At 44.7% G+C, this 25225-nt stretch overlaps 1 protein-coding gene across 6 annotated transcripts in view; it reads left to right on the forward strand.

The window, feature by feature from the left end:
* Positions 1–25225, forward strand: part of IRSp53 (Insulin receptor substrate 53 kDa) — a 347305-nt gene that overhangs the window by 316692 nt on the left and 5388 nt on the right. For 3 of the 6 annotated variants that reach the window (XR_012884819.1, XM_075868792.1, XM_037431494.2), the window contains exons 4-13: positions 3480–3541; positions 8882–8953; positions 9771–9905; positions 11092–11157; positions 15530–15616; positions 16037–16147; positions 17212–17446; positions 20132–20336; positions 22090–22164; positions 23636–23798. Coding sequence is in view for 4 of the 6 variants with exons in the window: in XM_075868792.1 (XP_075724907.1) it covers positions 3480–3541; positions 8882–8953; positions 9771–9905; positions 11092–11157; positions 15530–15616; positions 16037–16147; positions 17212–17446; positions 20132–20336; positions 22090–22164; positions 23636–23798 (1211 nt within the window). In the remaining 2 variants the exon portion in view is untranslated. The remainder of the gene's footprint in view (positions 1–3479; positions 3542–8881; positions 8954–9770; positions 9906–11091; positions 11158–15529; positions 15617–16036; positions 16148–17211; positions 17447–20131; positions 20337–22089; positions 22165–23635; positions 23799–25225) is intronic. The other 3 variants (XR_012884820.1, XM_075868793.1, XM_037431495.2) reach the window with 2 other exon arrangements.

Genomic DNA, 25225 nt, shown 5'->3' on the forward strand with positions numbered 1-25225 from the left:
ACGCTGCAATCACATTCTGTCTTTTCTCGTCCCGACGAAAGCGCTAGAAGCTGAGCAGGGAGGGACGGGAAAGGAAAACAAAAAACGTCCCTCGCAGCTCGTGACCTTGAGCAATTTTTTTTTCTTCTTCGAATGCGTGGCTTTTTCAGTGCGATCACGTGTGCACGCGTGGACAATTGGCGGCCACTCGCGGTGACCTCTGTAACAATTGAGCGCGCCATATTCGAATCAGCCAATGACTGACAGATGGTCTTACTGGGCTTATTTTTCGTGATTTGTCGAGAGAAGAGAAAGCTAGTTTTTTAGCTGACTTTGATATTTTACTGTGAATTCCTGGCCGTGTGCTGCGCTATAATATTTGGCTCGCGTGTTGTCGCGAGCCTCTACTACCGATCGGCAGCGTTTTCTGGCCTTGATCAAAACGTGTTGCTGGGCCCCTTTAAGACAGGAGGAGGAGGAGGAGGATTGAAGGAGCAAGGACAGGGAGGACAGTCTTCATGTTCGGTTGGCTCGAGTGAAGAGGAGACAGTTCTTAAACTCCAGATTATTATGTGCTGAGTACGGCGAGAACGAATGTTTGTTTCGTAAGAGTTAAGCATGCACTCACCAGTAATGAGTGCCTTGAGTGACAGCTGCTCTGTGAAACAAAGATAAATTGAGTCTTGTGCACATACACACGCCAGGCTTACTCTCACTGCGTGCAGTCGCTGAGCAATGTCTCCATGAGAAATAAACAAGGAAGATTAAAGAGGATAAATAGTGTCTTGAAAATTGGGTTAGGTTGCACGAGTCCATGATTGTAGAAACGGTGTGATGAAGAGAGACGAGGCTTGTTCGGGTGTTTTCAGTCTTCACGCCATGCCCTCTACATGGGAGTGCAAAAGTGACGAAAATATTTGGCCAGACGAAAAGCTGGCTTGAAGCACAGAAGAAATAAAAGGCTATAACATTCAGTAAATGAGAACCAATGTACTCGATCTCCTGAAAATAACGCGACCCGCTGCGGTGGTCTAGTGGGTAAGGTACTCGGCTGCTGACCTGTAGGTCGCGGGATCAAATCCCGGCTGCGGCGGCTGCATTTACGATGGAGGCGGGAACGTTGTAGTCCCGTGTGCTCAGATTTGGGTGCACGTTAAAGAACCACAGGTGGTCGAAATTTCCGGAGCCCTCTACTACGGCGTCTCTCATAATCATATGGCGGTTTTGGGACGTTGAACCCTACAAATAAATCAATTCTGAAAATAACGCAACAGTAGTTGCCAATGTGAAAAATTAAGCATAGACTGACTCCCCAGAAGTTGCCGGTACAAGAAAGATGCTTCCAGTGCAAGAAAAAGTGCAGTTTACCAGAATAATCGCGCCTATTGTTTGATTGATTTGTGAGGTTTAACGTCCCAAAACCACCATTTGATTATGAGAGACGCCGTAGTGGAGGGCTCCGGAAATTTTGACCACCTGGGGTTCTTTAACGTGCACCCAAATATGAGTACACGGGCCTACAACATTTCCGCCTCCATCGGAAATGCAGCCGCCGCCGCCGGGAATCGAACCCGCGACCTGCGGGTCAGCAGCCGAGTACCTTAGCCACTAGACCACCGCGGCGGAGCGCATGTCTTGTCTCCGTCCTCATGCTGTCCCATATAATTCGCAATGAACCCTAACCAACTTGACCACATTTCCGTTATTCTGAAGGAAACACCGTTTTAAGTGGGGAGCATTGTACAGGGGGGACCTGTGCTGCCGTTTGCTGTCATCGTCCCGGGAAGATTTGCGTAAAGCTGGCAAAAACCCGTATTGGCCTCGAGGACATACCGTGGCGCCACCTACGTTATGACGTCACTGATGGGATTCCGGGCTATGTTGTCTGCTAGAACACCGCATTTTCTGCGCTTGTTTTGTGTGTACACCGCGTGTACTTCCCTTCGTTTTGAAGTTCAGTGTTTAAAGAAGCGGTAAGACCTGATAATGCGGGCATTCAAACTACGAATTGGTGCCCCCGGTGGCACTATCGTGTCTAATTTGCATCGTAAAATCACGACTAAGACCCGTTGCAGCCATGGGGGACGATGCAGGTGGCGTCGCGAAAGCAAAGCGGTCGTATTCCACAACTGCGCATCCTATCTGTGACGTCAAAATGGTCGCAGTGCTGGACTCTCTAGTGGAGGCCCTCGCGGCCAATAGCATAGCCATCTGTGGTATACCGACGGCATGCTCGCCCCGACAAGTAGTAGAAGTAGAAAACTTTATTACGTACATAATCTAGACAGGCTAGAACTCCAGTGTCCCGAGGAATATACAGGGTGAGGAGCGAGGTCTGTCTGGCAGGGAGGTGCCCATATTCCAGTGCCCCACTGGCACGAGCCATCCAATATGCTCTGTGAATGAGTCGCAACTGGTCCACCAGGGCAGGGCTAGACAGCAGCGCCTCCCATTCTTCCCAAGTGTCATTGGTGTCGTGTTCTTTGTCCTGCTTTGCACACTTTGCTTCATCGGTCAAACGGCAAGCTATTCATATGTACCACTTACCGCTGTTGGTGGGCATCTCGGGGGGGTGGGGGGGGAGACTATTGTGCTTTCAGCATTATCAGCCAGATGGCGCACTGAGCGCGTGGCGGCTCTCAACTCTCACGCATACTTTTGCCCGCGTAGAGAATAAGGGGGTGTAGGCTCGATCGCGCGCCTTTATCTAGCAATGGGAAGAATAGTACGTCTTGGCTAGCCTTTGAGCTTCGTCGGAAACATTCTGTTGTAGTTACCGGGCCCCCAAAGGTCATTGCAATCGTTGCACAGCCTCCATTTGCGAAAAAGGCGTGCTTTACAGACGTAGCGAAGTAACCATAGAGTTTGCCAAAATTAACTAGAGGGCACTCTGGCACTGCGATCGTTCAGCGACCATGGGATTGATGGGTAGTACACACATTTGCCTAGTCTTCGTATTTGCGGGCAGTGAATCGTACTTGCGGCTTCGTTTATTAGTGGTTACGGTTTTGTTTTGAAAGAAAGAACGAACCCTTTGGAACTTAGGGACTTGATTCAATATAGTAAGCTTAAAAGAATAAGGTTGTGAAGCGCAAACGGTGAACATTTGCTAATTTATGTTTTCGTGAAAAAACAGCTCCAAGCCACACGAACACACACGGAGCCAGAAGCAGGCCAGAAGTACAAAAATTAGTCAAATATGTGAACTACCCATCATTCCAATGCTCATTGAAGCGCCGTGTGTTGCAACTCCCGTAGACACTAGCGCCAGAGTTCCCTCTAGTAAGTTTTGTGGGAAACTCTAGGGAAGTAACAACTGAGACGCTAATTCGCGTAAATCCCTATCTGTGAGTACGTTTCGTGCGTAACTTGTGCGCGAGAAACGCGGGGCACGTTTCGATCTGCTTGCCATTCTGCGCGCGACCTTTGAATTTGTTGCTATCACGTTCATTGTTTCACTTTTGCGGCAAAGCTGTGACTTTTGTCTTATGTTTTCGCAGGTACAGCTCTGATGCAGCTGGTAGATGTACAGAAAGAGATAGAGAATCAGCAGATGAACGTGGTAAGTAAAAAAAAAATGCCCAAAAATACCATTTCGTATCGTCTACATGTAGATTACCTCTCGGTGATCGGAAAGAAGAAAGGAGTACGCGGGGGATTCCCCACCGATTCCCCCCTCTCTATGCACGCTCTAGCATTGCTCCTTAATACTACTGGCTTGCATGCCCCCTCCAGGAGCCTGGGGCTAAATTCGCACCAGCGTTGAGCCAATTACATTCGTGCACTCTCCGTACATATACACATACAAATCGCGGAATTTCTGTGCAGTGGTAGAAGCAAATAGCTGGGAAAAACAAGACGATGACACAGAAGCACAGTACACACACACGAGCGGTGAACTGACAACTGAAACATCTATTACACTGACCGCTCATTTTACATTGCACCAAACTGCGCACACCTTTCCTATCAACCTGCCAAACAAAAGCACCAAGTAGGCAAACGGCATGGTCACTGTAATCTATCACGTGTACATGAATTGCATCGGGCGCACTCTAAAATAAGAGAAACAGCAGTGAAAAATGACAAAGCCGCCGCTTAACAAGAAAACATGGGAAGGAAATGAATGAAACGAAATCTCTTGTTAAGCCACCACTTGTTAAGAGGTGGCTTGATCGCTTTTCACTTGTGTTCATTTTATTTTAGAGTCCAAGATGCGTGCGTGCTGCAATTAATGTACACGTGATAGATTTCAGTGATCGTGCAGTTTGCCTACCGGATGCTTTCGTTTAGCAAGTTGATATAGGAAGGGTGTGCGCGGTTTGCTGCGATGTCGGTGTGATAAAGATTTCAGTTGTATGTTCAGCGTTCATATGTGTGCTGTGTTTCTGAGTCCTCATCCTTATTTGGGCTGTTTTCTCAGCTAAAAATATACCGACTCGTCCAAAGCCCTGCTTAGTAGCATAGGCTACTTTTTTACGTAAGCAAAAAATTTACGTATTTACTTTTTACGTATGCAAAAAAAGAAAAACAGTGCATGGTGTCTTTCGTATTTGCTTACTCGATTCCGCAACAAACTGTCTAACCACGAGCATTCATTCCTTCAATCTGAAAATGCTTCTTCGAAAGCATCGCGAGGATCAAAGAAATCTAATAATTTTGCATGGGTAACGTGAAAGCCAACAGTGACGCGAAGAGTGAAGCAGTGGCATCACGTCATCACGTTTTTGCACACTTTGCTTTCATGCCCAAGCTTCGCGTGGCTCAGGCGTCAGAATGCCGCATAATTTTGCCCAATATTGGTTAATTATGACCAATTTTCAATTTTTGGCTAAATAGAGTTCAATCTCGGCTGTCTACTGTTACAACAGCAGTACTATCGTGATTGAAATTCAGTGGTGCGATTGGTACACCTACCGATTCCTTTACAATAGCAATTATATGGACACTCTCGGCTGTTTTTTTTTCATCGCCGTCATGTTCCGTATAAGTATACATGCGTATATATCTGTGTGCGCCACAAATAAAAATATTTCAGACGCAAAAAGTCACCACTACCTCCTGAACATCGCTTTCAAGGCTTTGTCGTTCACACGAGTGCATTATCTCGTAGTGGTTCGGTTTTGTATGTACTGTATTTTCCCCGAAAAAGTTGCGCTGAATTTACAGAGCGTTCGAAGATCACTTCGTTCTCTGAAGGGACCATGTTTGCGAAAGGAATTTCTCTCTTTTTTTTTTAGCAAGCGTTGTACAAAAAAATATCTATTATAAGGTACAGTGTGGGCAATCTCTTTGTGGGTATGAGCCAAGATCTTCTAGGCGACAAGACAAGACAAGCAAGCTGCTCTAACTCCAGGTAACAACTGTAATAGTTGTTCGCACTCTTCCTATGCGTGTATTGTACGTATACTTAATTTGTGTTTCGAGGTCCTGGACGTCGTTTGCGTGACCTTCCTATTTGCTCCTATAAGATTTATTGCTTCGCCCTTGCGGAAAAACTATGACTCCCCTTTTTATTGTTGTCTGCAGAGAGTGAGAGAACTGAAGGAGTCGGCACTAACTATTTTTGGGGTGCGCTGCTGTCACCCACCTCACGCTCATTTTCATGTCAGCGTCAACGGCTGTACTCGTGCTAGCTCAGCTACTGCTCCCTTCATCAGGGCAAAGCTTCGATCAATACGAATGTGTCGCGGGCGCTGACTGGAGAGGAAAATCGGACAGAAGAGGAGAGGGGTTGATGCGGAGCTCGGCTCGTCTTAATTAGTCATATCCGGCGACAGATCTCCCCTCGCCTCATTATGCAACAAACAGGGCCTCGCACTTTTTTTTTTCGTAGTCCAGGTACGTTGGCTCATGCGTACGAGTGCGTTTTGCTTATTCGCCGTTGGCTGCACATACGCAAGGTATCCGAAAAATTCGCCATACTAACACTCTGAGTATGGTTTTACGCTACAGCACGCCAGGAGAGGATTAGCGTTTTCCCTCTAGTACTGTGCAGCGCGGATGAAGTTAACCGTCTCGTTATGCTATCATGCGTTAGGCAATATCGAGTGCGTGCCCCACATGAGTCGGTTCGCGATGTTCTACTGTGTTAGGTATGAGAAGCACATAACTAACGCCCTCACACCTTTAACTACACTATGAGCGATTTGTAAAAGTTGAAACTTTTGATTGGAAAACTATCGAATAATCTTTATAGTAGGACAAAAACGCGGTTTCACCTCAAAGACGAAGCATTGAATCTGCCAACATCAAATTGTAACGTTATACGAAGTGAGGCTGCCAGCTAACTCTTTTGGATGCGATCTTGCGTAACTCCACAAAACGCTGGCGTAAAACACCATGACCAGTCCAGAGAGCGAAGCGCCTTCCGCATGGTCTTATTATTATAGTTTTTTTTTCTGTTCAGAGCGTATACCTTGAAACGGTGTACGAGCCGTCTATCGATGTTTGTCGAGATAACGCACGCCGGCGATCGCGACCGCGGCTTTACACTCAAAATACGAAGTGTCTTTTACAGCGAGCTCCTCTCCTCCCACCCCCAACACAGCACACCAGAAAAAAAGAAGACGTTCTATGTGCCTCTTTTCTGGTGCGCCCTTTAAGTCGCGCCTTCCTACATCATGAATAATTATTATAACGACCTGATTTCTACGGCATATAGTAAGTTTCTTGAACATATGGCCCTGAACATCACACGACAGGCACTGCGATTCGGGTGTAAGCACCCGCGTTCCATCGGGATGGAATGGACTGTTTTGATTGCTACCGTATGGTGCGGTTGAAGAGTATAAGGACAGACGCCACTGTCAAAGCAACACAGACGATGCTTGAGGCCACAAAAAAACGCCATGGTTCAACCAATGCGTGGATTCGAAAAGGAGCATAGGGTTGAAGAATTTTTCACTTGTTGTTCAAGCATTGTCCACTCTTCCAAATGCCTAAGCGGCCTCGGTTCTTCACTTTTGCGGGCCCTGTACTGTATTCCGGCAGAACAGGTGGGGCTGACGGTATAGAGCTGTCGGCATCGCAATATTAAGACTTGGAAAGCGCCCGACATAAGCAAGTCAAATGATGATAAAGAAAATGCGCTTGCAGGGTATAACCCGTCACTGGGACGCCCGAGTGTTATGCCACGCAAGGGCGTCAGCTCGTTTTGCTCCCCAGGTTTTGAATGATGGATGATGATTGCCGTAACGAGTGCCTACTTAGTCGTTTTCTTTTACTTACGCACCGTGCCACCTTTGCGGCTTTCTTCGCGTCAACATGTGATGCGTCGCATCTTGAAAATTCTCTGACACGCGAGCAGGGCACTTTCGCATCAGCCTGCTGAAGAACTCTGGAGATGTATTACTGGCTTGAAGTGGGCGCGAAATGAAAGAAAAAAGAGTAATAAATTGTCAAGTTCATTAGATTGAACTAGATGATAGAGTTTCGCTCGTTCATCGAGCTCGGGATAGGTTAACAGATTGGAGATAGTTAATCAGATTTGGGCTAGTTCATCGATTTCTTTTTGCGCTATGTACCGACAAACGACAATGCAGCGGGGTAACGGTGACAACAGATGGTGCGAAGACTTGAACTCATTCATATATAGGTTTGTTTGTTAGTTCCCACAGAGAGAGAGAGAGAGAGAGAGAGAGAGAGAGATAAACGTTTATCTAAAAACAGCGTTCCGAGCAAGGCCCGGTATCACCCTAAGGTGGGTCACCAGGGCCAAGAGGGCAGTCGAAGCCAGAGGGTTCCTGGACTAGTTACCATAGAACAATTAAAGAAAATATTTAATTGATTTTGTTGAATGACTTGGATAAGCTGGGATCGTAAAGGCACCTGGCGGAGCCGACCTTCATTACGCGCTAGTTTTTTTTTTGCGTGGCCTCACGGATGTGAAAGGAGGTGGGATTGAACATGGTTGGGAATGTCACGCACCCACTACCTCTATGAGGTCGGGGTTTTGCACTTTTTTCTGTAATTCGCTATGGTTGCGCATAAAAAACAAAGGTTTTTTTCTGCCTGCAGGCAGAAAAAAAATACACATTTCACAATAGCTACATAGGCGCTCACAAACACTCCTAGATTTACAGGACAGATATTCCCATTGAAGTTACGGGGGGTGCGGGGAATGACAACTGCCGTTACTCAATTAGTGGAACATCGAACGCTTCGTCAGAACGTTTCAGGCTCGGTAGCGGCCGGCGGTGAGTTCCCTTTTCGACGAGTTTACCTTTTTCACATTTATCATTCCCTGTATTTGAGGACACATCTACCTGGCGCCATTTCTAGGCTGCAGAAATGGTGTCTTGCCTTAACTGAATGCTAAATAGCGATAAAAGTTTACATTTCTTTCAAAAAAAGCTGCTCACCGAAGATAACATCAGGTTCTGTAGAGCACTGACCTTATGGAACACTTTATTCAAATTTGCAGCGTCGCACTTCGAAGCGTGTGACCTCTAAGATCAATTATCCACCAGCGATTAAAAACACACGGTACCCAACTATTAGATATTCAAACTTTCACGTAAGCGCCATTACGCTATAATTTTAACAAAACATTTGTCAGCTCTGTGGAAGCAGGAGTCATTCTTGATAAACATTGATTTTTTCGTAGATACGATTTCGTTTTTGGCATTTCCCATTGAGTTACGGAAAGTAACCATTGTCACTGACGAGAGGTGGCGCTACGTGCACGTGTACCTAAATCTTGGTCATTACTATGGTTACTACTGGTAACATTCTGCATACTTTCCTTGGCGCTGTTGTCTGTTAGCTCTCATTAGGATAACTTAAGTAATTGACCAGGGCAGGCGAATACCTACGCACGAGTGCTACTACTAGACATTTAAGTGTAGGATTAGGCTCGCCTACACAGTTTACTTTGTATCTCTCTTTTTTGACCACGCAGCTCAAGGCCTTCTACGTAGACGTAATTGTACCGCTTGAGTCCAACATCGAGAAGGACGCCAAGGTGGTGGCCGTGAGTACCCCTCTTGATAAGCCAGACTTCAAAGCAGGGCTAGTTGAGAAGATTCCACACAGAATAAATGTTTAAATCTATTAGGCTAATAATGATCTATCTATCTATCTATCTATCTATCTATCTATCTATCTATCTATCTATCTATCTATCTATCTATCTATCTATCTATCTATCTATCTATCTATCTATCTATCTATCTATCTATCTATCTATCTATCTATCTATCTATCTATCTATCTATCTATCTATCTATCTATCTATCTATCTATCTATCTATCTATCTATCTATCTATCTATCTATCTATCTATCTGTCTGTCTGTCTGTCTGTCTGTCTGTCTGTCTGTCTGTCTGTCTGTCTGTCTGTCTGTCTGTCTGTCTGTCTGTCTGTCTGTCTGTCTGTCTGTCTGTCTGTCTGTCTGTCTATCTATCTATCTATCTATCTATCTATCTATCTATCTATCTATCTATCTATCTATCTATCTATCTATCTATCTATCTATCTATCTATCTATCTATCTATCTATCTATCTATCTATCATTCTGTCTCTCTCACGGTATAGACAGACAGACAGACAGACAGACGGACGGACGGACGGACGGACGGACGGACGGCCAGACAGACAGACAGACAGACAGACAGACAGACAGACAGACAGACAGACAGACAGACAGACAGACAGACAGACAGACAGACAGACAGACAGATAGATAGATAGATTTTAACGCCTGTCTGGCTCTACCTACCTGTCTGTAGTGCCTGTACATTCATCTGTATTCATCCCTAAAGCTATCTAACCCCTCCCGAACTCGCAGAGCGAGCAGAAGCGATTCATGCAACAGCAGAAGACGCACCACGAGTCCTACCTCAAGATCGCCTCTCTCGTCAAGAAGCAGCGCAAGAAAAGTCGTGCCGGAAACCGAGGCTCCAACGTTGACAAAGAGATCAAGGTGTGTACAGTGCAGCCTTTTTTGTAATCACGGGCACTTCCGCTACAACGGCTCGTTCTCGCTTTCTTAGTACCGTCTCGGCCGAAAATTATCGTGCGTGCATGCACAGACGTCGTCGACACTGACGTTTAATTTAGAATTACTTGTGGCGGCAGCAAGACCTTGTTTGTTCACGTAGAATCCTATGTGCACAGTTCTGGATCTCATGCGCTTTGAGTGTGTCAGTGTTTCAAATGAACGGTGTCAGGTACGAAGTACGCAGATAATTTTGCTAGGGCATATAAGACGCAAAAGCACGGCAGCCAGTGAACCTCTGAACCCTTCTATACCCTAACCGCTTTGATCTGTTCCACCATAACCAACGTTTTTGTATATAAAATGAGTGCGAAAGAGAAATGCGTTTTGTCTAGTTTGAGTATATTACTCTGCTATGATTACAAAAGTGCCACTCATTTAGTGGCAGCGCCAAAAGAATGAGAATGCTCACTAAGGTGCACATAAGACATGAAACAGTGATAACTATCCACTTAAATTTTTATTCGGGTAACAGATTTATACAGGGGAGGCCGAACCTGTGCGCCTGCGCACACCTGACCGCAAAATACCTAATGCAGTCTTGAAAACTTGAAACATTAAGGCCCTGTTAGCTCCTGTGCAGTTGATTGCAAGTCAAGAAGTGCAATTTCGCTGTGATATACTTTCGCTCTGTGACATAATGAAGAATACCAACTATGTATTAAATAACATAAATAAATAAAATAAAATAATAGACCAGCTTACTGTACTCCTAAAAATACCAAGATTATAGCAAAAATGCCCCCGAGCATACGTAACGTGTAAAGTTTCGACATCAAATGTAGAAATGAAAGTTTAATCTTGATTTTATCACCTGTTAATAAACGAATAAACCTATAATGGCAATTTCGACGACATTGGAGTTCTCAAAGTACAATTTATCATTCTAAACCGATGTCATGTCTTAATTTATTGTTCTTTACATACAGTTTGTTGAGTGGTAGCAGCCACTACTGCGGAACTGATAGCAGGGCGGTGTCCGGCGCACTTGCGCCCCTGCGCTACACCAAATGCGTTATCACTTAACCAGTTTGCTCAACTTTCGACCCTGCGTTGTAAGTGGAGGAATGTTTTCTCAGTCACCTGGTTCTGTTTTCGTCTTCCCCGCCAGCAAATGCAGAGCCTGGAAGAAGAGAAAGGCAAGCTCGACGGATTTTGCGAGAGCAGCCTGAAGCAGGTACGTCACTTCCGTTATCCAAACAATCGTGTTCTTTGGATTCTTTGATACGTTGATTCAATTTCATGCGAAGAAGTCAGTCACCATCCGTCTAGTTTTGGCACTGGTTTGTTTTGACTTGTACATCTGAAACTTTACTTCAGTGTATGCAAAACGAAACTTTTTTTTTTCAAACCGCAACGCTGCCGTGGGTCGGGTTCATTGGTTGTAGATCTTTCTGCTTTTCCACACTTTTTTTTTTCTTAAAACGTATTGCACGCTTTATAGTTTTCCTTAAAAAAAGAAAAGAAAAGCACCTACAGTCTCCTAGAGAATTTTGTGCTTAAATGACTATACCTAAAATCCCAGATTAATGACAGTGCTTTGTGACTGCGTTAACGTCCATGGGGTGCACACTCAGTCATGTAGGAACACGTTAGCAATCGAAACGCTGGTTTGGTTAAAGTGTTTAAACCAGGAACTCACTTCAGTGGACCAAAGATTAAACGGCGAGCTTCGTGCGAAACTTGAAGAGCTTTAAACAGTATCTCCAGACATCAAACTTATTGTAGCGTATTGGAGCAGTAGCTTTGGCTGTACGAAGCTGAAGCAACGAGGTTCAGTAGCGGTGTAGCCACGTTTGGTCTCTCCAGCACTCGCGTTCCATAGGGTGTGCTGAAATTTCGAGAAGAAAGAGCGAGAAGGTGGAGTGGAAGAAGAGGTAGAGAGATCGCGACAACAGAGTAGGTCATTTTGTCACAATCTGGTCTTTCCCATCAGCACATACACACCACGACTTCAAGGAAACTAACGAAGCGCACAGTGAGCACAACTCTTCTCCTCTGGAGTGGAACCACCACCTGGAGGCCTTCTCTCCAAAGGGACATTCTTCGAGTGGCTTTCACTCTTCCTCTCACTTCGACTCTTTCTAATTCATTCGCAAAGGAAGAGGCAGCAATCTGTGTTGTCCTCACTCACCGACTCACTATCCTTCTCGCACTCTTTTGCCGAGGAAGAGACAACTGGATGGATGTAGTATATGGGCGCGCACTGAAGTGGCCAGCCGTAAAATTGTTCCGAGACCCTGAGGTAATCAGGCTGTCTGGGGAGAGGAGGCCTACGTTCTCTTTCACACCTGGCTCGGAATGTGGCGTGACGCGCTCTCGAGGCTTTATTTTTCTGTGTCGTTATATCTTTATATATAGGTGTGCAGTCATCACGAAAAAAAAAAAAAGCTGGTTGCCATGAACCACGCTTTGCCCAATCGTAGCGCCGTTATGATGCGGCCAGGGTGTCGTCAGGATAAAACCGTACAGCAATGTGGAAGTCTGAGACAGCGGGACATTTCTCTCCAGATATCTAAATACTGTATCAAAGCTTCCTTCATGTTTGCGCCAATAGGGAAGACTGAGAACGTATAACGCCGTACTTAATACAGCACTTAACGTTCAGGCAGGCGTGAAATGAAGCAATCCTGGTTTCGTCAAAAAGTTGAGCTTTTCGCGTCATTCATACGCCGTCTGTATCAAAACGCCTAACTGTGGCCGGTTGCAAGGGTTCGGTTGATGCTCTAGGAAACGTACTCGCCATTCTTGACACAAAGCTCATACATACATACATACATACATACATACATACATACATACATACATACATACATACATACATACATACATACATACATACATACATACATACATACATACATACATACATACATACATACATACATACATACATACATACATACATACATACACAAATATACATACATACATACATACATACATACATACATACATACATACATACATACATACATACATACATACATACATACATACATACATACATACATGTACTTAGTACTCCCTTCTCTCTACGAGCAATTACAGGATCCCTGTGGCTAAAGGGGATTGCAAGCGCTGCACATATAGTGGACATGTGTTAGAGACTTGATGTTCCCCACACTTAAATCAGTGCTTGCCTATATTGCGAATTCTTATTGGCTCATGAAGTTGCTACTATCTTTCTCATTGGAGTGGTCAACATAACATAAAGTATCACACGGTACTCTAAAGGCACTCAGGCACAACAATGGACATCGTTCGTTGGCGAGAAAGGGCTACATATTTGATGATCGCATGATGAATCTTTTCAACAATATCAAGCGTTAAAAATGCAAGTTTTCTCAAAACACCTGCAGTGCTTCTTCTTGAGCTTGGATAAGTGCAAAAGCAATCGCTGGATGAACTCGTGTAGAGTATTTTTCTGTCGGAACGTGATAAATGCAGAAAAACGGCTGAGAGCTGTTTCGTTTCTTACTTTTTGCTTTTTCGCACAATAAAATACGGGCTCTTAAGAAGATGCCGAAATGCACAGGAACTACTTCGTTGCACAAGCCAGTTCCCAGGTGCGATTGCGGCAAAAACTCTTCGCACTATATTTTAAAGTGTAAACAGAATGTATACTCTGCACACGCGGTCAGAACTCTGATGTATCCTGTCGTTTGGCATGAACTAGCGTCGCATGCTAGCTGTTTCGAAATTCGTCCGCGGTACTTTCTCTCAAAAGCGTATTTACAAATAGCGAACGTAGGTCTTACACACTGACTTAGCGCTGAACAACTTTCATTCGTAACGAGCTAAACACGCTTAACAAGTCTTGTGAGAACTCGCAGGCAATGCACTTCCTTTCGCACCGAGAAACTCAAGAAGTAATGTCCAAATTCGCTGAATGCTACTTGTTTTGTGTGTTTTCTATCGAGGTACACGTTAGCAAGAGCTGTACATAAACGCGACTGCACTACATTTTTTTCTAGCCGAACACACAGAACAGCGGACGTCAGGCAACTAGAAGTGCTTACCGCTGTGCTACTTCCATATTCGCGAACCAAATACGAAGTGCTTCAAGTCTTGTACCATGTATCCTGGGAACGCATGCATTTTTTCGAAGACGAACTGAAACAAAGTGCTCTGGAAACTTCAGCGGTATACTGTTTTCTTGGTACGTGTGTAGTGAAAACACAAGTAATGCTCGAGCGACCTAAGAACGTTCGCAATACATTTCAACGGCTCAGAGCAAGGCGAGTGCACAGCACCAAAACGGGAAGTTTTTTTTTTTTGTGTGTGTAGGAGTTCGCGTAAGCGTTATAAATTCAATGCTTATTGGTGTCCAGTGGTATAGAGAGAAGTTGTTGCCCCGGTGATAGTCTTCTTTTGTATAAGATGGGGCCACGCGATTGTGTCTGTGCTTGTCTTCTAGACAAAAAAAAGACCATTTCACAATGGTCATTTCACGTTCCACTCACCCATTGACCATGACGACGATTCGCGGAATGCCTGCAATACCCACATAAGCGCCGACTTGTGGCGCGGAGTGTTGCCAACATAGCTGGTCGCACCGCTTTTGTAAATGATCGCCTGCTTACCTGCTCCCAAGCCAGAACGGGTACGGGTGCCTTCGACGTCATTTATCCTGGTTAAGTCGGGAATCGATTGAGACTACTGTGTTTTTTACTTTGTTTCTGTACTCTGGGAGTTGAAGTAAAATGTCTTGCAGAAATCGATTGCATCGGCAATAGAAATAAAACAGCATGAGGATAAAGAGCCTATTGTTTGAGGAAGTTCATCGCGCTGCTTCACGGACACTTGATCACTGGTTCTACGCTAAAAATTCGCACGCTTCAAGAGATATAATTGTCCCTCACAATTAACAGAACTCAGTGGCTAATCAACGCTGCTCTCCAACATTCCTTAATTGTCTGTACCCGTTGACCGATAACATTCTCTTTTTCGAGGGTGTGTCTTGCAGGGAACGTAATTCATTATCTGCGTTTTTTCAGAAGAAATGCACTCTGGAGTGATAGTGAAATGCTATCTATCTATCTATCTATCTATCTATCTATCTATCTATCTATCTATCTATCTATCTATCTATCTATCTATCTATCTATCTATCTATCTATCTATCTATCTATCTATCTATCTATCTATCTATCTATCTATCTATCTATCTATCTATCTATCTATCTATCTATCTATCTATCTATCTATCTATCTATCTATCTATCTATCTATCTATCTATCTATCTATCTATCTATCTATCTATCTATCTATCTATCTATCTATCTATCTATCTATCTATCTATCTATCTATCTATCTATCTATCTATCTATCTATCTATCTATCTATCTATCTATCTATCTATAGATATAGAGTCTGTCCGTCCGTCTGTCTGTCTGTCTGTCTGTCTGTCTAAGATGTAGGAGATAAATAGACGGATATACAGTGAGTTCTTGACAATACATGCTTCCACACCTCGATAGTGTTCACCTGAGCATTGTGTTACAGACTGTATTGAGTTGAAACCAGTTCTTTGTTCATTTCTAGGCCATCACTCAGGAACGGCGACGATTCGGCTTTGTACTGGAGCGCCAGTGTTCCCTCGCCAAGCACTACATGGCCTACACAGCAAAGGTACGAAGGTGTTCCTTCATCTCAACATGTAAACATGCAATCTTTAAAATCTCATTAGACACGAGATATCCTCTCGTTCGAATTAACTAAAGAAGCAAATGACGTCAGCTGCTTACCTCATCACGTGACATTGTCGCTTAGTCAGAATGAAGTCCATCTACTGAGGCACTGCAGAATCATGCTAGATGCACATATCTTATAACACCACCAATTTTGGGGAAAGCAGAAAAGAAAGTTTGGTGCATGGAGCTGTCGAAAGGGTGGGGGAATGATCAATATAACCGACTGCGAAGAAAAAGATGGCTTTTGCCGCTGAATCACAATGAAAAAAGGTATAAGGAACCATGCTGCTTCTTACCTTTCCTGTGTAACCTCTCCTTCTTGGTTCATGACGTGGTATTTGAACTCTTACTTTGCCAGGGACACGCGCTGTTGCAGCAGAACGTCGAAGGTTGGTTGGACATCGTCAGGACCAGGGAGACGCTACCGGAGTCCATCAGCAAGATCTTCAACACGGTGCCTGAACTTCGGGTACGCTCCTCGCCACTGGTCATCATTTGTGACATTTACATCATGCGGCGCAGTAGTAGTAAGGTTGACGTGCCACTTTACCGAACGCAAGCGATGATTAAGCTGAATCTGAAAGAACCAGAGCTGTATTGAATTATTGTGGTAATATAAGTGTGGCTACTACACCAGCATAAAAAACTTGCCCTTGCAACTGATCTGATGCGTCAATGTTTTTTTTTTTGTAATAGGGACTTACAGCCTTAATAAAATGGATTCGTAAGTACGGTGTCTCACTGCTGTTGACGTTTCGAGAGTAGACTTGTCTTCTTTCAGGCTGCAACCTCGAAGAATTCAAGACTGCTTGTTGAAACGCCCACGACAGCTGCACCCCGAGTTCACGAATCTTGTCTCTTCATGCTTCTATCTTCCCAAGACATGTCTCATAATTTCTTATGTGACTCTAGCGCAACATGGGCACGAATTCATCTAGTAGCAGCATCATTTGACAGAAGCATAGAACCATGCTTTTTTTTCCCTGAATGACAGTTCACGGCAAGCCCAGAAGGTGTGACTGTAAAATGTCAGATTGATCTACGCTTTTGATTGCCTACACACGCTCTATCTATCTATCTATCTATCTATCTATCTATCTATCTATCTATCTATCTATCTATCTATCTATCTATCTATCTATCTATCTATCTATCTATCTATCTATCTATCTATCTATCTATCTATCTATCTATCTATCTATCTATCTATCTATCTATCTATCTATCTATCTATCTATCTATCTATCTATCTATCTATCTATCTATCTATCTATCTATCTATCTATCTATCTATCTATCTATCTATCTATCTATCTATCTATCTATCTATCTATCTATCTATCTATTGATTAATTGGGATAGTAACCTACTTTTGTGTTTGTGTATCGAGCTTCCATCGTATTTTTAAGTTTATTTATCTGTCTATACCTATAAGCACCTATGTACACTTGTGGTCTGTGTGCCAACATCCTAATGATTTCGAATATAGAATGTTGTTCCCTCATCGTAAGCCATTGTAACGCCTATTCGCAGCTTCCCATACGGTGTAGCAGTGAGTACGCCTGCTCGGGCATCCTTTCCGATCCCGAGTGCTCGTACGGCGGGAGCCTGTCACGCCGGTTGCCGCGCAGCACCGACAACAGCTGCGTCGACCTGCGCTCCCTTATCGCCGATCCGTACGGACTGCCTCCGAGGTCAAGCATCGCCAGGGCCAAGTCTGACTTCAACCTAGCCTCTTCTACTGCCAGCCTAGACTCAGCAGAGTATGGTGCGTAGTTGATAAGTCTTTATAGAAACCAACCATCGTCCCCTGATATATGACGAAAGAGAACTCACGCTGACGCAGAATTCTCCGACACGTCTCACCACAAAAGCTTTCATGATTTCTCTACTATCTGCCGACCAGCAGATATCTGCCACAATCTCTTTCAAAAACGTCGTCGTAAATAAAATCGCTTTGAATATTTTTTTAGAAGAGCCTTTTTATTCGGCCTTATGTTGCTGTCTTAATCATAGCAGTCAAGTTGTGACAGTATCAATAGTCGTCACGCAAGTCGCTTGACTAAAGCAAGGAGAGAATAAATTATTTAGAAAACGATGTACATAGGAGTGCTCCAAATAACAAACAGATGTTTCATCAAGTAAATACAATGAACTAATTGTGATGACGTTTTACCGAGAGCCATCATCAGCGTAACATAACATTGACTCAGTCGGGTGGTTTTGACGTTAGTTAAATTTCTAAATGCGAAGCATTTTCTAGTGCTCTCCAGGCACTTTGAGCGTTTCTTTCTATCTATCTGTCCATCTATCTAGATATCTACCTATCTTGCTAGCTGCCTACGTCTGAGCGTTCTCGTGATCTCATTCTTAACTTGGATTCTGCCAAAATTTGTATGTAAGCGTAGGAAGCTTTGACGAATATGTCTGTTTGTCCTGACATAAATAACGTTGAAATTCCATCGCATACATTATCAAACCCTTCACTCCAGACACGTGTGACATATACGCTTATTCCACGGACTGCAGAATGCGCCAGAGGAGTTGACAGTTCATATCTACGCAAGAATGGTGACAACATAGGTAATTTAATTGCGAAGGCGTTTAGAAAAACTGACATCGGCAGCGCTGACTCAACAAATGCAAACAGCCCCACCGCGGTGGTCTAGTGGCTAAGGCACTCGGCTGCTGACGCGCAGGTCACGGGTTCGAATCCCGGCTGCAGCGGCTGCATTTCCGATGGAGGCGGAAATGTTGTAGGCCCGTGTGCTCAGATTTGGGTGCACGTTAAAGAACCCCAGGTGGTCGAAACGTCCGGAGCCTTCCACTACGGCGTCTCTCATAATCATTTCGTGGTTTTGGGACGTTAAACCCCACTATTAAATCAACAAATGGAAACAATTGACATCATAGTCCCAGCAAGAATTGAACCCAAGCATTCTCCATGGCAGTCAAGCACGCCATCTCAGAGTCAGGCCAGTCCTCGTAACCGTATGCAGGCGTAATGTTATTGGAACGGCAGTTGTTGTGGCAGTGCGTGCTATCTTGTTTTATAAACATTACATATGTACTCAAATAATGCAGTCGTCACGTCAGTTTTACGTCTATTGTGGTTTTTCACCATCAACAGAGGTTGGTTCACGAGGCACAATCCCGGGCTTCCATTCTCGCAAGCAGAAGCGCGACTTATCAGATCACCGCTTCTGGTGGTGGGAATACCTACGTTGCCTTGATTATCGTTGCGCAACTGTAAACAACTGATTATATAAGACATGTGTGACTGTATAACATCTCTTCATGCGTACAAAATTTTTCATTTTGCAAATTTGTAAAGTTCCCTTTTGAATCGCTCAATAAAAAAACACCATAGTCACCCTGCCACCACAAGCTTTGCATAATATCGATTCCAATGGTACGTGTGAGCTGCCAAATTTAGATTCTATTGTAGAGCGTTCGGAGTGTATGTAATATGATCTTGACCATCCCTTTCCTGACTCCGGATATTTACTTCATAAGCTTACTTTTATAGGAGAAACTGTTGTCGTAACTGATGAAGCTCTACTGAGTTTTCACTTAACTATGCTATAAATGTAAGCGCAAGCGAGTCGCTACACGTGCAAGTCTTTGCGAACCCATAGTATGCTTCTTTTGGCGGCGTCTCGACAAAGCGCAGAGTATTTCCACCATCCCCCTTTGATGCGTGTCCGCTGGCGCTAAATATGTTTCTGAATGCCGATGAACCCTGTCGCACACTTTCGCCATTGTTTGATGTCGCATAGTGCCACGTATTGAAACCTTGCACGTGACGTCATGGACGCAGGTTATTCACTTCTTTTTCCTACAACACAGCGGCTTGGATGACATCAAGGTGGACAATCATATGGCAGTTTTGCCCTGCTTCAATGTGATAACGATACCACTGGAATGTTTTTCGGTATATATTCATGTATAACGGGAAAGCCTCCAAACAATTTACAGATAATATTGAACGTCATATCACATGATGATGATGATGATGATGATGATGAATATGATGATGATGATGTGATATGTGGGGTTTGACGTCCCATAATCACGATATGATTATAAGAGACGCCGTAATACAGGGGGCTCCGGAAGTTTCGACCACCTGGGGTTCTTGAACGTGCACCCAAATCTGAGCACACGGGCCTACAACATTTCCGCCTCCATCGGAAATGCAGCCGCCGCAGCCGGGATTCGATCCCGCGACCTGCGGGTCAGCAGCCGAGTACCTTAGCCACTAGACCACCGCGGCGGGGCAACTTCATATCACACACTGTGGGTTAATTGCGTCACGTTGGTGCTCAAACATGACGGCTTGACGAACGTGGTGCAAGCCACCTTTGCTCGGAATGCCTAGTCTTTTTCACTGTTGCATTGTTCAGCTTTTTTCTGCTACTAGAGTGAAGTTTGTCAATCGCGCCTGTTTCAGTGACTCCGAATCGCGGAGGCGGGAGCCCCCTGGCGGGCGGCATGGCACTGGGCGTGGCCTCGGGTGACAGGCCGCGGGTTCGAGCCCTGTACGCGTACCTCTCGAGTGGTGAGCACCAGCTCAGCTTCCACGAGGGTGACGTCATCGCGCTGGTTGGAGGCCGAAACAAGGGCTGGCAGTACGGCGTCAACCTCAGGAATAGCAGGTATCTGGTCAACGATGTTGCCCTATAGTGTCCGATCGTGTCGATCGATTTGTGGCGTTTACGTAAACCCCATGGTTCTCAGGATTTCGTTAGCGAACAGTGTGGGTAAACTGCTGTACCGGTACAGACTTGTGCATGCTCCATACTAGAATTCCGTACAGCTCAAAAAAAAAAATGAAGGAGCAAAGAATGGACTTATACAAGCATTTACTTCCATCTGGTTCTTCATTTAGGAAAAACATGCATGTACACGTTATAGTACGCACCTGAAAGCACTACATCATGCCCAGCAACACATAATAGTTTGGCATCGCAATGACGCTGCAAGAAGAATTATTGAAGCAGCAGCAAGTGCAGAAGCTTACTCAGTGAGCAAGGCCATCCATTGCGTTAACAAACAAAAAGCTGGAGTTTATGAAATTACACATTTGTATAAGCCGGTGCTAAGATGACCTGGGCGCTTTCTGTAGGCTTTTGGATGATCATGTACTGCGTTGTTGAATATACTGTTGTGCTTTGGGATGTAAACTATCTCATGTACCTATTTATGCACGTGTTTATGAAATACGTAACGAACTTTAAATGGGTCCATCTTGATTGTGTCTCTGTCCCATCCTTTTGTTCTGCACTGTACACAAGTTCAATGAGGTTTGGCTAAACTGACTTTTGCCTTTTTTTGTAGTCATCGTGTGGGGCGATATTCAAAAAGCCACATAGTTATTTATACATTGCCCTAATGCAACTTGATGTCGACAAACGCCGTTATTTTTATTTCTTTTCTTCTCGGTTACTTTTAGTGATTTTTAGCACCACCAGACAGCTTTCAGTTCGCCCCGCAGTTTCCCACCGACAGCCTCGTCATTTCATCTGGCCACGATGTTCTGTTCTGACGTAACCATGTTTTGCTCTCACATGACGTCATGCTAACGCAATGATGACGTGACAACAAAAAATAAATTGTGACAAAATGTCTTGGTACGATGACGTCAGGTGATTTTTGGTACGTTGATGACACACTGACGTTCGCTTGAGCATCACGTGACCTTGGCCGGCTTTTGTGACTTATTTTTTTTTTACCATTCGTGAACCCTTGCAAAATATCTCTACGTCTAACTAAATTTCGAAAATTTCCTGACTAGTGAGACGCGTAAGTCTCCGCCATCACAAAGGAATATGCCACAAGGATGTGAAGGCGACTCGAGAAAGATACCAAGTTTTGAATTTACTACTGAGCCAAATTGTATGCGTGATCTGTTAAAAAGAAAAAAAACTCTTCAATTACCAGATGTAGGACTACGGGCAGACGCAAGCATGCATATAACACGTAGCAACCGTGTGGAAATTATCGTAGCCGTCACAATAGATGGCAAGTCACCCTTCATTTATATTTTACGGCCATGAAAGAAGCTATAAAATGGGCACCCCGCACCTTAGCTCGGTTTGCTTTGAGTGCGCTCACAGGAGGAGCTTTTAGACTTTGTCCTTCATAAACCGACAAGCGAGACACCGTAGCTGATATCTTTATATCAATGAAAACGAAGCCTTAAAAGGGGGGAGTGTTCTAGGGTATATACACCCTCTATATTTTACAGGTAGGGTGGGCACAGTACTTAGCTGAGAAGTGGTTAGCGTATCACGCATGCCTGTTGGTTAAAACGCAGGGCTATTCCACACACACACAAACCTCTGGGCAATTTATTTTGAAATGACCAATTCTGTCAATTTACCTAACACATTGGACAATCTACTTCAGGTGCGGCTGGTTCCCCATAGCCTACACGGAACCGCATGATCCGGGAGACGCGTCGGACTTCGACAGTTTCATCAGGTACGACCATCTTCTCGGCATTGTGGCTCGCAAATATGTACAGCCAGCGTACCTTTGTAAAAAGGTGTTTCTGTGGGCGTCGTTCGGCCGCTACAACATTGAATCTGTTGTACGTCAGCAAACGTTATCAATACCATCACAGCCGTAAAGGAGGTGAACGGTTTGATTACATTACTATGCACTATTTGGCTTGCTTTGGAAATTGGAGAAAAACATCGAAATTTAAATAAGCAGTTTCAAGAAGTTGCTTATCAACTGGTGCTAGCTGTCACGGGACAGTACTGACATAGCCTAGGAGAGGCTGGAGGACCTCTTCTTAGCCAAAACTTGATTTGAGGTCCAACACAGTGTTTTCGGAAGTTGTGCGCCCTTGCGTAGCATTAGTTGCGGTGCACTGAACGTCACCTATCAGCAAGTGAACAAACACCTTTTATTTTGACCACATCCGTTATTTTCTCTAAAACGACCTCGTGTCCTGGCTGCGCACCATGATGCTTTTTTGGAATCCTGACGTAAAGCCTAGATGGGGATAGAAGCAGCTTCAAGTCAAGTATCATAGTTTATACTCTAGTGCTGTTAAGTCCAGTGGTTATATAACGTATGACTTTGGTTTTGTCTCATGGGCATGATCCTTAAATACCTTGAATCCTACGCAACAGCCGTGGTGTGGGAGTCGGCGTCCTAATGTTATCATTTAGAAGTAATGAAACCAACAGTTTCGTAACAACGTCTGACAACCGTCACTTATAGGAATTGTGTCACTGTCAGACATTGTGATGCGTGCTCTGGTGCCCATTTGTGAAGTATAGCGTAGATCAAATCATTGGCATTGCGTCCGAAAGTTTAGTATCCTGATCAGGCGTTACGATGTGCTACTCTATTGTTTTACTGCTGTTATAGGGAGCAAACTCTTTGTGCTTAATTACCTGCATCAGCTTGATGGCTATCGGAGTAAGTGAACCGACGGTTCAGCAACAATTTCTCATATCCGCTGCTTATAGACCAGGTGTTCTTGCAGAACCTCTGGTGTCCCAGCTTGAAGTGTAGTAGCTATCAAATGGTCTGATAGTTATGATGCCTGAAGACCTAGTTTCCTGATCGGGCACTGCGGTGTGCTACTCTGTGGTGTGCGCATCTTACAGCGGATTACATCATTGTGCTTAATCACTGCTTCTGTCTTATGCCTAGCGCAATTCAAAACGTGGCTTTAGAACAGCTCCTCACCCCTTGCGTATAGACATAGTGTCGTCAGACGCCGTGATGTGTGCTCTGGCGTCCTGTTGTGTGAAGCCCAATTAAGACGAACCATCTAAAGGGTCTTGCCCTAAAGATGGGGCGTCCTGAGCAGGCACTGCCCTGCGTTACTCAGTGATGTCCTTGTCATACAGCAGACCACGTCTCTGTGCTTAATGGCCTGCTTCTGCTTCGTGCCTTTCGCTACTCCCCTTACCCTTAAACTACACTCGCTTAGTGGCTCAGACAGCTCTGCGGCCGTGCCGTCATCATCGTCCGAGTCATCAGGAGGCTCCTCAGGCTTGGGTCGGTGGCGGCCACGGAGCACCTACTTCTCCACCGACTTCATGTTACCTCCTGGCCCTGCACCACGCCGTCCGCTGTCCAGCTTTATTGACGCTGTAAGCACTGTCGCCGCACCTTTCTTTCTTTCTCTCTCTCTCTCTGTTTCTTACCTACCTCACACTTGCTGTTGCCTGCTTGCACGCTATAGAAAAGATAACAGACAGTGAAGTGGTTGTGTGTTGCGATCTAGTTCATGTTATACGGAAGTTTACGTGGCTGTGGTAATGTGAATACTGTGAAGCGACAACAGTAACTAAATTTTAACATAGAAGCTGACACTCATCTTTTGAAACAAATACTACGAAACAAGCACGACACGTCTTTGTATTCAAAAGACGTGGTGCATAATCCCTCCAAATTGATCGCTACAGAAAGTATCATAATCTGTAAAATGCAACACCTATGTTGAGCTCAACGCATCCCCAGTCAACCTGTTCGCATTAAAGTGGCAGTACTTACTCAGTTCCTACTATAAGAATAAAAACAATCATCGAGTTATGCCAGTGAGTACTTAAAGCATTAATATGTGGATACACCATGCACAGTTGAATGGCCTCGCCTTTGCGGGCAGTAAATGGGTATTAAAAAGCGGTGTAGAAGTCTTCACAAGAGTGCTTTTATTCGCTTTGCTATCTATAATTTCTTTTTAACACATTCACACACACACTTCTCTGCTTGATTTTCCCGCATTCTTATTGCCGATTATGTGGCCACTCTCGGCTCGATTTTGCCACCGGCGTCGGCGTCGCCTTCACTCACTGTATATGTATACGTATCTATATATATGAAAATGTAAGAAAGAAATAAACCTAGAAAAACACTCCGACACGCGTAATCGAACATGGGACCTCCGCGTCGTGAAAATGAGGCGTTAATCACTGAGCCACGTGCTTCTTCCGCTTATACGGCAAGCTATATGCATATACCACTTTCCGCTGCTCACGAGCATCTCGGGGGAAATTGTGTTTTCAGCATTATTAACAAGGTGGCGCAAAGAGCGCTCGTCGCCACATCGCGTGGCGGCGCCCGCTCTAATGTCCTACGCGTACTTTGCCCGGCTTAGGGAAGGGGAGCGACGCTCCCTCGCGCGCCCTTACCTCGTGGTGACGAGGAGGAGGCGGTCGTACGTCTTCGCCTGCCTCGAGTTTTACCTGCAAGGATTCTGCTGTAGTGATCGCGTGCACAAAGGTCACTGCAATCATTGTAGTCTACGTTTGCGAAAAGCGCGCGCTTTTAAGACACAGCGAAGTAACAAATGAGACGCTTATTCGCGTGCATCCGTACCTGTGAGTACGTTTAGTGCGTCAGTTAAGCGTGAGAAACGCGGGGCACGTTTCGATCTGCTTTTCATTCTGCACGTGACCTTTCAATTTGTTGCTATCGCGTTCATTGATTCGCCTTTGCGGCAAAGCCGTGGCTTTTTCTTTTGATCCCTGTCGGAGATTGATGCTAGGCGTTATAGCAGCTTACGTTTAGAATAGAG

The sequence above is a fragment of the Rhipicephalus microplus genome, chromosome 7, assembly GCF_043290135.1.
Source record: "Rhipicephalus microplus isolate Deutch F79 chromosome 7, USDA_Rmic, whole genome shotgun sequence".
NCBI lineage: Eukaryota > Metazoa > Arthropoda > Arachnida > Ixodida > Ixodidae > Rhipicephalus > Rhipicephalus microplus.